Below are 12311 nucleotides of genomic sequence, written 5' to 3'. Positions count from 1 at the left end.
AGAAGTTAAATAAAATCTGTGAAACTGACAAATAAACTGATTCTAAACTCCCCACGTGCAGTGTGATCTTAGCTTGTCCTAATCTAGCTCTGACACTTCACAGAGGAAGACAAAGAACTGCTCATTACTACCTACCTTTCTTATACTGGCTAGTACCAGATCGAGCTGAGAGTGCAGTACTAGCTGAAGCATGTCGTCATGCATCACAGCGATCTACAGATCCCTCCGACTTCCTGCCAATCAGCCCGCTCTGTTTACCACACTTCAAAATAGCGTTCTAGGAAAACCCACTGTGCTAAGAACAGGAAGTTCAGCAGCAGGGCTGGAATGTGTACAAAAGCCACTAAAGCACAGAGATATCCCATGAGACACAGTGAACTTGCAAAAGGAAAACATGTTATGTAACCAACCCTTGACAAAATGACCAAAACCACACACCTGAACATTAATCCACAGACGCAAACTGCAGATTAGCATTGCCCAAGTTCAACCAAATGTCAGTGACCTGGTTTACCTCAGTGTACTGCCTGATAAGGGAATCAAACCACTGCAGCATAAGCAGTTACCAACACTTTTAAAAGAATTAGACCGAAAGAATTTCAAACTAAATGACTTTTGGGAATATAATCAGCTTAGTATCAGGCCCCTTATTGATTAATTCTTCAGAAAACAGGCAAAAATTAGAGATTCTCAGAGGAAATGTGAAAGAAGTCCTACCACTCCTACTTAAAAGCTCTAGAAAACAAGCAGTTACACCACTTACTGCATGGATACAGCTGAACAGCAATCTTGGTTTCTGACTCTATCATATTCCCTTTGCAACCTCTGAGAATGAAATACTACTTCCTAATATGCATGGTCCTTCCTTAGCAAAAGAAAACAAGTTTGTCCTTTTATTGCCACCCAGGTTCTAGAGACTACTAATTAGAGACTAGTAATTTTGAAAAGCAGCTGGAACAAGCCTCAATAGATCTGTACCAACACTTTTTCCACAGCCTCATCAGTTTCCCTGAACTTAAACCCATACTCACTAAGTTTCTCAGCTGTGCCTGACAGAAGTCCTAAGTCTGCTGTGCCACAGTGGCCAGCCTGGCAGAAGATGGGACAAATCTGCAGCTGTGACCACACAGGCAGTGGAAAGCCTGAAAGCTTCTGCACAAGGAGAAGGTCTCACAAGTAGAAACCACACAAAGGCAGTAGGCAGCCTGCTCTGACTACCACAACAAGCTGAGGCAGCACAGGGAGGCTCCCTGGTCTGACCTGGATAGGGGAAATCCAAACCATAGCAGTGCCGCTGAGGAGGCCATGAAGGCACTTCAACTTTTAAAGTACCCAGCATGGAATATGCCTTCCCCTGTTGTCACACAGCCTTACAGGTAGGTCCTGTGAGGTAAGTGCTGTGTTAGCATGGTGGTATAGCACTTGGCCTTCTTCAGGGCTCCCCAGCTCAGGCCCAAAGCCACGCTCTGGTTAGGCATCCCCTAGTCTGATGTGGTTTGCTACTGGTTAGAGAAAGAGGCAATACAGACGTGTGCAGAGTTGCATGCAAATCTTGTATCTGTGGGATCTAGAGAACAAAATTAGGAATTAACCACAGAAGAGTGAACCGCCTCCACCTATTGTGCCTGTTCTGGCTGGAGCATGAGAAGCATCACAGCTTCTTCTGCTTGCCACAAAGCAGCGTGACTATGGGTACCATTCATGCTGTTCTATCATCTAATCAGAAAAAAAACCACTGTATCACAGGGCATAACAACATTTTGTAAAAAAATAAAATAAAATAAATCACACGCTATGAAAGAACACTTCTCAGCAACAAATAACCAAAAAAAACAAAGCAGCATCTGGTAGATTATCTGCTACCTTGAGACAATGACCTAAAGCAGTCAGTCAGTCACTGAATTTACTCAACCAATACCTACATCAAACTTTTGCAGTACAAACTGACTGTGTGAACAGTAGGCACCTGTTTCTAATCACACAACCATTTAGCTCTTAACTTACTAGCATACAGATAACATAACTGGCATATTTTCATAAAACCTGTAACTCTAAAAACTGTGACACATGACGATATAAGATAGGAAATTACCGTATTTTATAATATTCCGTACACAGCCAATCCATAACAAATGGATCTTTACAACCAAACCATTCAAATTGGCTGCCCTTAAACACAAAAGTTAAGGCTACAGCTTTATTGATAGCCCATGTCAGCAGATTTTGCAAACTGCAACAAGATCAGCACAAAATAGCCAACTTTTCTTGTGACAAGCATTTCTAAACAAATAATGCTGACTTGCAGTCCTGTAGTACTAGCATAAGCCAAAAATACACCCAACATAATAGCATTATTCCCCTTTTAGCCACTTGTCCTCTTTCTATTTTGTATTGAAAACTTTATGAAATTCATTATTTGGTCAAATGACAAATCTACCCTTTCTGTTTAGCTGTTACATGAATAGTTAAGCATCTGATAAGATTTACATTTTCCAGTATAATACAGGAAAGATGTCAGGCACTTCTGACAAATATCAATTCAATTTCAAATTGGCAGAAACTGTCTACAACGATGTAGCAGAAAGGGGCCTTATTAATAGCCCTGCTGATTGAAAAGCTGCAATAAATGTTCAACACTTTTATGGGGCTTCTTTGGGTATCTTGTGAACCACAAACACAAAATTCATAATAATTGCTTGCACAGAGGCCACATCCAGTTATTGGATGCAAGATAATCCAGTCCTGAGACAAATCCATAGCAAACTGTGCTTTCTGAATCCCTCTTTTCAAGATGTAGTTGTGTGAGAAGTAAACTGCTTTTAACATCTTGACTCAGTAAACAAAGAACACGCTGTACTTCATAACACAAAAAGGTCAAGTTAGTTATGTGTCTGAAGTTTCTGCCTTTAGACAGTTCAAAATTTAAACAGACAAAAGAATGCTGTCTTTCCTTAAGGAAATCTTTTTGGGATGCATCCAAACCAGAAGTTAGCTACGCAACCATCAGCTATTACAATGCATTAAGTGCAGAGAGCCTAGAAAAAACAGGTCTAGCTTCTATTTCAGTTCAGTTTCCAGTAGTAATCTAAAATTAAAACAAAACAGAACAAAAAAAAACATACAGTAAAACAGAGAACTTTTTTTAAAGAGAGGAAATACTAAGCCTTCATCATGCACCTGTTAGTTGTACCAGAAGCAGTACTTCGAGAAGAGGCTGAGGATGGCTTCTGTACAGTTCCTGAGCTTCCAGAAATAGTTAATGGTGACTGCCTGTAGGAACAAGAAACATTATCAGAAGACAGTTCACATCAGAAACTACCTGCTTTGCAGCAAAACTTTCTGAATTCAAGCTGTTTATATATTCATATTAAATTCAGCTTGGCGTATTAACCCCAAAAAGTTCACTTACAGCTGTGTAAACCCATCACTGTCAAAAAAAAACAACCACCTCTTCTATAGCATCAATTTTAGAACATGAGACTTCTTTTGGATAAAGCTCAGCACACCTACCCTCCACACATCAAGAACTCGCTTGAAGCCCGCCTGCCAGCTGCTCCCAATGGCATATCATCTACAGTAAGCAGAAGAACACATTGAAAACCAACATCATGAACTAGAATCTTAAAAAAAATAAAAATAAAAAATCTTCTATATTACTGTTGTAGAAATAATTGCTTCTGACAAGCTTCTGTGAATATATACAAGTTTTATACAACTTTTTTTACTGTTTTGCGTATGAAATTACCTCAAATGTGACCTACAACAAAAATGGGGAAAGTATTTCTTTAACATTATTCTTTTTGCTATACTCATTATAATAATTATGAGATTAAATCCACTTTTAAGAGTACAATGTATCAACATTGGGAAATTTGTAATAGTGAAAGACAGAAATGCTTCAGAGATCTAGGTACTAATTTAGTCAAATATATAACACGAGTTGGTGGCACTGTACAGAAGTCAGATGACTAGCTTTCTAGTGGCAATGCAGGTTTAGAAAATATAATATGGCAATGTGCAACATCCAAGTCTTTCAGCTGTATAAGCCCAGTCTGATGCCTAACGTTTCATGTTAAACATGTTGTATGTTTTTACCTCCACTTGTTTATCTAAAGCTCTATAACATGGACTAAACATTCAGTTAGTCTGGATGTGACTTTCTCATTGAGAGAATCCTTGGGCTTCTTATCAGCAGCTGTTTACAATTGACTCTCTTTTCTTCTACTGCCAAAATCCAGTATTTTCCATGACTTTAAGTGACCTTGGTGTCTTTGGCATATCTGGCCACTCAACTGCAGGTGAAAATGTCCCAGATGGACATGTACATATACCAAAGAGTCTCCCTTCAAAAACTAACTCAAACTGATGCAATTAGCTCCAAGGTGAACTGAGATACATTTAGGGAAAAGAGAGCCAAATAATAAGAAGGCATGAAGGTATGCTATGAGTGGAAAGTGTTTTAAAATATGAAAATAATGGAAGGTTCTTACATGAGTGGTCTGAAGAGATGTTGTGTGGGACAAGAACAAAATCATCTGTGTCACAAGAAGAGTTCTTGCTACTGGTACTGGCAGAGTCTTTAGACACTTGTAGATAGTTTGGAGGACCCAGTGGAGGGGAAGACAAATTTTCTTCTTGAATATGTTGCATGTCTGGAAGAGACTAAAGAAGAGGGGGAGGGGGAGTGAAAAAACCAGCACTATAAATTCAGTGATTCAGAAGATAAAGTTGCTCTTTTAACTCTAAAGCCTCCAATATAGGAATTATCACTAATGTACCAAATAAATAAATAGATGAATTTATATTTCAGACTGTTCAAGTCTTCAGAAATATAAAATATATTTGATTTTGGAAATTTGAAATGCCAGATAACACTGTCATGTAAACTTGTTCATACCAACATAAGTAGTGTCAGCCAAAAAGGCTGATTCAAAAGTTAATCTGTAACATTCATTACTTTGCAAGCCATGTTAACAGACCTCAAGATTTACTACCTAGTGTTTGATAAGTATATGCATTGTTTTTTGTTTGTTTGTTTGTTTTGTTTTTTGACAGTGATATTCCTGTTCTACATTTTTAAACAGGACAGTTTAGGGTTATTCTGTCTAAGAATTGAAAGATCTAAAATTCAAGAAATCTTGGGTAAGCACTGGAGAAAATATTTTCTATAGATTGTTTTGTAAAACAGAGAACTTACTGGAGGAGAAGCAAAGCGGCAGGAAGGGGAGCTTCCACAGGAACTGCCAGAGACTGAGCCAGCATATGTGGGCACTGGTACAGGACAAGCTAAAAGAGGAAAACCCAGACACAAAAAAGAAAAAAAAATGCAACTAACCGTGTGAAAGGCTGAATTGCAAACAAACTGATTTCCTCACTGCTTTTCATTCATAAACCCCTATCCTTATAAGCACAGCACATCCTTAAGCACACAATAGTATTTAAGTTTAGCTGAAATATGAAAGGAATTATCAAATAAGTGTCATATCTCAGAGATAGTTCAAAATAGGATTCAGCTCCAAGGTTCACAATAGAATAGAACAGCCAGACACAGGAAATTGCCTCATGAACATTTAGCATGATTTTTCTTCCCCACTAGTCCCCAACATTCATCATTTACACAAATATTTGGAAAATCAAAACTACTTACACTTTTTGACTGTTGAAACCTGATCCAGGAAAGGGTGGTTGAAAAATGCTTCTGTAAAACAAGAAACAACCACCACTGTGAATTAACGTACAAATGACACAGAATTTGTAGACTATATTGCAGACAGTGGTAAATGGTTGCCTTCCCAGAATCAATATTCACAGCCAGAGGATGAAAAACTTACAACATGGAAGGTTTTAATCTGTTATATGTTGCTACAGCATTTGGAAAGGAAACAAAATCAATTTAATAAATTCCAAGAACAGCCAGCAAGGCAAATCAGACAAACTTATCAAAGGACATTTTTATAACTTGATGCTAACATAACTTAAGAATCATATACATAACAAGCTTTCCTATATACATCATGAAATTATATTTGCGATGAACACAGTACTTGTTCAGTTTTAATTTCCTCTACAGAATGATTAGCATCTTTTACAACAAACATTGAAAGAATTTTCACTTCTGCCTTTCCCACGAACAGACACTTGTTTTTTGAACCCATTAATGCTACTCCTTCCGTGGTTGAAGATCACAACAAAGCAGCAGCCATTCTCCTTCCCACTTCCCAACAGAACACAACCTGCACAGCTGGTTCAGTTTAAATCAGAAGTAAACATCACTTTAACAATTTCCTCAGCTAACTTGTTACTGTTTCAACAATAGAAACATTTGCTTTTGTTATAAATGGATGTTCTCAGATGGATTTAATTGACCTAGCATAAGCAGTTGACTAACAGTGTACATGTAAAAGTTCTTTTATACAAGAGGCCTTCATATCATTAGGGAAAACTGATGGTTAGTGGAAGCTAACTGCTGAACTTTGTGAACTTCAATGTTCTAACAGTTGAGGAAAAACAATACTGTTCATCAGACCTAAGCAAATAACAAGGGGAAAAAAAACTACCACCACCAAGAAAAAAAACACCTGAGGCCTGCACCATCTCTTCTTCCTTCAACAACACTTTCTTCCACAACGTGATAAGGAAGGGAGGCTAGCAATAACACAAGAACAATATAATGATTAACTTTAACACAAGGATCAGGTGTTCTTGAGCTTTTGTACAACACCTGCTGTTCTACTTCACTTTGCTAAAAGATCAGCAAGATTTCCAATGCTATTTTTATTTTAACAACAGGCAACCGGGCTCAGTTATACACTCTCCCTTTCACTCCCTTTGCTAAGCACATTCCAGAGCAGCCCCTTTGAGGCCCTTCGAGCAGCTCAGCCAAGGGAAACATGACTTTCACCACTACCATTCTGCTTTGTTTTTTTCCTTCTTAGCACAAATGTGTTCTCATACTACCACAATGTTACAGTGAATTTCCCACGTTTGAAGAAACTGTGGAGATCAGCATACCCAGAGTGCAGGTGGAATCAATTACTCAAAGTCCACATTTGTGACGTTGATTCTTCTTTAAAACAGATTTGAAAATCAACATCTGAATACTGTCAGCATCATCTGGACATTTTACCCAAGTATCCTGATTTTTTTTTCTATATCTGATTTCTGCTCAAGTTCCTACATACAGCAGTTAAATTACATTATTTCAGTCACATACACACACACACAAAAAAAAAACATGCCTGGTTATCAGAACAGTAATTATTCCAGCATCAATGCTTTAAGTGTTAAATTATTTTTAAAAAGTTTGATGTTTGCTGGAGAAATATCAGAAACTGAAAAGGAAAAAAAAAATGTAGTCATAAAAGTCCTGCACTTTAAGTAAACAACCCAGATACCTTTTGAATTCTTGTCTCTCCACAGCCCATTGAATATAGTCTTCTTATCACAAATGCACAAGAAACACATGTGATGAATGAGTCAATTTGTGTATTTCAGTACTGCGTCAAAACCAAGCTTGCATGCATAACTAAACAGGAACGTGAAGTTTCATAAGCAGAAAGGAAACTGAGCATGTCTCAAGGTTGTAACTCACCCTAAGATCTCAGCATCACAAGACCTAATAGTTAATGGTGAGGAAAGAACACTCATCTGCAAGGAGTGTGAAGAGATTTTTAAGCTTTAGGCTCTTTCTCACTATTCCACAGATTAAACTTGATGGATTCACCTATCTTGTTGCTAAAAACAAATCTCGGTATAAAACAAATTATTTTCATTGTGTCAAAATTAACACAAAGTTAATTTTATTTAGCTAAGCTAGCTTTAATTAGATAAAAGATTAACATTTCCTGGGATTTATAATAAAACTACAATAACAAATTGTTAGCTAACCAAAAAACTACCAATAAAAGTCTTTTCAGTACTCATGTAAACAACAGACATCTAGCTAGTACAGAGTGCACACAAACCTGAACCATACTCCTGACTAATTTTGAGGAGAGAACAGTTGCAGCCATTCTGAGTGATTCAATAGCACCGATTGGAGGCTTTGAAATCTTAAGAAGTTAGCACAATGTTCTGCAACCAAAGATTTCCAGTTAAAAAGGAAAAGCCAAATGCAGCAGCCACTGGAGCCAAAAGTTCATTTTTGTTAAAGCAGTATCAACCTGGTTTGTGCTAGGCTTAACTTCCCAAATAATTCAATGGGCAGTTGTATGCAGACTTTGCAGTAATCTAACAGTATGCAAACTTCAGTCACTACACAGTTTAAATATTCTAAAATTTTAGGATTTATGAAATATAAAGATACAACTTGATTCTATTGATTTCTGACTTTAAAAAGCAGTGAAAATATTTCACTAAAATAAAGAAGTGTCTATAGCTAGCAGCACCTACGCATAATACTAGCACTTCATCTTTGTAAATATGAGGGATTTTGATTTAACATTACCTCTCTCATTGCCCTCCAGTAAACATACATACAGATTTCAATGTCAAATCAAATATACACAATTTGTACCACCATTAACAGTTATGACCTTTGCAGCCTGCAGGAGAAAGTAATGGAGAAGAAACAACCTAAAGCAATTTCGCTTCCAAAGTTGGTTATTCCATTACTTTGTTACATTTCTGTAAACTAAACCACACAGAGATCAGAGACGTCTGCTCTTAGAAAGAAGACAAAACAGCAGTTAAATGAAAATACTGCAACATGAAATTTAAGGCATATCAATAAACAACAGGGGAAAACCACAGCTGAAAGCATTAAACTTATCTATATTTCACTTCTCAACAAGAAAGTTGTATTTTATACACTTCATTTAATACTGACAGTAATGACCCTAGTAATTTTTTTGACTCCTTTATGATAACAGAAGAAAAAAAACCTTCACTTTTCATGTCATTGCCTATAGATAGAAGGTCAGGAGAGTTATTTTTGTCATATGTATACAACTAACAGGTCAAGAGAGCAAAAGAAAAAGTTACGTACCAAAGTCCATTCTGTCTTTTTGGTTTCTCTGAAGCAAACCCAACAGCAGGTCAGCCAGATAAGTTGATGTTTCCCTAGGGATACTGCATACAAAAGGAAGCAAAGCATGCATTAAATATCACACGTGTATTAAAAAATGCATACCGTGTTAAATCTCAAGAAGTCAGCATTCTGCCACATCCCTACGTCTTGACTACACATGCTCCGTAGCTTTAGTATAGGACACTCAAATCAGCAAGATACAAGGAAGGCAAGATGCAATGTGAGTCACTGGTATCTTACTATTTTCTTGTCAATATAGCAACACCAAATATTTTTATGAATCCCAGGCATTCCCCAAGATGAAGAAGTGTTCAATCAACAAATGTAAGTGACAGGAAAGGCCACGGTGACATACCTAGGAATCAAATTCCTGTTCTTTTCATAAAACATTCTCAAATCTTGAGGACTATTGGCCTGTCAAATAAAAATGTACATTAATTAAAGCTCAGTTTAATGGAGAAAGTACCTTTTGTACCTATGCGCACATACAAAAAAAGGCTTTTGCATATGGGCATTAAAGGAGAAAACACCGAGCACAGCCCTGACTTCAGTACTGAGTATTCTTATACGTTTGCCCTGGATTGAACACATTGATGTCAAAGACTGACTACAAACAACTTCTCCTTTGGTATCCTCAAGCATCGACACAGACATCACTACTTACTTCTGTTTTCATGCCTAGAAGGAAAAGTCTAGGAACTTCCATTAGACTAAAGAGTAATAGAAAGAGGAAATGGGAAATAAAATGTTACCTGAAAAGGTGGTTTTCCAACAAGACACTGATAAATCACTGTTCCTATGCTCCATAGGTCTGCTTTAGCATCGTAGTGTTGAGACATAATCACTTCAGGGGCCTGGAAAATACAGGAAAATTTCAGAAGAAAAAGCAAAGCCACGGCAACAGAAATAATACACAGTGGTATTAATAGACAGCAACTTTTTGTAAAGAGTAAAATATTCTAATACAAAATATTTAATAGAAAATGTGAGAAGTTTAGTCTGTGTCATTCTTGAAAGGTAATAGTATTAGACTATCTGAAATTAAAATTAAATATCAGAAACATAGAAAACTAGAAATATTGATGTTCTAAAGAAAGAAGTTCATGATCTATGCCTATGGGAATAAGAAGTAAGCATTATTTACTTGGTTGGTGCAGTCCTTCTGTGGGTAAGTAGCCAAGGATTTCACAAAGAATATAATTATCACCATATTAAAATATTTTACCTATTAAATATTTTCATTTAAATTAATATTTAATATTAGTTTAATATTTTAATTGTAATAATTAATTTAATGTTTAGTTTTACAAATTAAATATTTTACATATTGAAAAACAAGACATGGGAAAGCTAAATGATTTGCCCATGACCACACTGCACGGTAGTGGCACTGGTAAGGACACACAGCTCAGTGCTGAAATTACTACCACACTACTTAAAAATAATGGCAATTAACTTCAAATTATTTAAAAAAGGAAACAAAAAGAAAGAAAAAAAATAATAAATCAAACCCAAATTTGAGAGAATACATATAAAAGAAATGAAACAAAAAAAATAAGTAGTTTTTTTCTACTGATGTAAAAATTTTATAGATATAGCGTATTGCCTTTTTTGATGTTTCTTCCCTACAGCACTAAGAAATGTTTAATGTCTCTCATTCCTTTTCATTTCAACAATCACAATCTTCAAATCACAAGCAAAAAAGAAGCCAGTAAAACTACAGAAAGGTGAACTGCATGCTGCTCCTAATACTTCCAATGCAACGTTAGGCATTTGCCAATCTGCCAACCATAAATTATTTTGTTCTCATAGGAGAGTATCTGAGATAAACCACAATCTGAAAAGTGCTGTCACTCACCATATACATAGGTGAACCACACAGAGTTGCGGCCATCATGTTGCTATGCAGATAACGGGCAAAACCGAAGTCAGCTGTGTAAAGAAACATTTGTCAATGAAAAGAAACAATTTTCAAACTTTCATAATATAGAAATAATCTTTTCTGATTGAAATCTGCTACAATCATCAGCTAGAAAACAAAAACTAGGCATAATATATAGCCATCTTCATGGAATAGCAAAATTTATGTTATATGCTGAAGGAATTATCTTCTAAACAGCAAGCCAAGAAACAGCAGTGGCATCATTTGTACAAACTGCTGCTCAGCCATCTCCACAGGTGCAGAGCATGCTGTCTGGCATCAGTAGGAAAGGATTAAAATCAGTGGCTAAATATAAACGGTTCATTAAGAGTGATGAATGTGCTATCTGCTTCAGTGAAATTACTTCAGGTAGAAGTTTTGGATATCCAGCTTCAGATGCCTGAGTTTTCCATGTAGGCAACAGCATCTGAAATTATCAAGTAAGGGCAGTAAGAGAGGAAGTTTTCTGTGATGTTCAGAAGATGGACTGAGTTGGAACAGACCTTAGAAATTGGTTAAGCAAAAGCACAGAAAAGAAACCTGCCACAACCAAAGTCTTCATATGGACACTTTACAGGGAAAGCAATGAGAGATTAAAACCCCTGAAGTCTCCCACAAGAGGAGTTTGGTAGTACCCTGAACAGCTGCCACCTCTCCACAGTTACAATGCCAAACCTCCTTCTGTCAAAAATAGTTCATAACCTACATTTTTAAATTTTTCAAAAACCCTTAGGAGGGTCTGCAACAAAAACAGCCCAGTTAGAACTGTGACTGGAGCCTTGCATACAGTTTTGAAATGGGCTAAAGGCTACTCAACATTTCAAAGGTTACAGATTTGTGTTTAATTAAAGTAGTTTAATATTAGAAATATCAGCTTTATAGTGGCAGCTTCTTCCTACAGATTTAATCAAAAGGGTCTTTCTGACTCATTTTTTTTAATACTGAAAAACCATATTACAGCATAAAGCTCATTCTGGACTTACTGACTTGATTTTCCTCAATTTAAAATACAATATAGCCAGTACACCCTCTGCGTTTTAACTACAAAGACACTTTTGAGTAGGGAAATGACTCAGTAATCATTATTTACCTTCAGATCAGAGAAAAGCACATTTACCTATTTTGATGCGTATGCCACTGACACTTGACTTCCTACGACTGGCATAAGACAGTAAAATATTCTGTGGTTTAAGATCCCTATGAATGATTCCTTTACTGTGCAGAATACGCATAGCTGCTGCAATCTGCTGGAGGAACACTCGGATGGTATCTTCACTGAGGGTTCCTTTAGCTGAAAATAACACACACAATAGCAGATGAGAAAATATGTATAATGTAAAGTAATATGTTATTTTGGCGCAA

The 12311-nt window shown here is 36.6% G+C and overlaps 1 protein-coding gene across 1 annotated transcript in view; it reads right to left on the bottom strand.

Moving 5' to 3' along the window:
* Positions 1-12311, bottom strand: part of ULK2 (unc-51 like autophagy activating kinase 2) — a 38238-nt gene that overhangs the window by 13659 nt on the left and 12268 nt on the right. The window contains exons 6-15 of the mRNA XM_082776187.1: positions 12067-12240; positions 10887-10960; positions 9781-9882; positions 9384-9442; positions 8987-9069; positions 5648-5698; positions 5198-5286; positions 4491-4662; positions 3511-3571; positions 3178-3270 (exon numbers count right to left, since the gene is read on the bottom strand). Coding sequence (XP_082632313.1) covers positions 3178-3270; positions 3511-3571; positions 4491-4662; positions 5198-5286; positions 5648-5698; positions 8987-9069; positions 9384-9442; positions 9781-9882; positions 10887-10960; positions 12067-12240 — 958 coding nt within the window. The remainder of the gene's footprint in view (positions 1-3177; positions 3271-3510; positions 3572-4490; positions 4663-5197; positions 5287-5647; positions 5699-8986; positions 9070-9383; positions 9443-9780; positions 9883-10886; positions 10961-12066; positions 12241-12311) is intronic.

Source organism: Aythya marila (genome assembly GCF_965140915.1).
Source record: "Aythya marila genome assembly, chromosome: 20".
Lineage (NCBI taxonomy): Eukaryota > Metazoa > Chordata > Aves > Anseriformes > Anatidae > Aythya > Aythya marila.
Note: the sequence above shows the minus strand (reverse complement) of the source record. Positions and strands in the feature narration are given on the sequence as shown.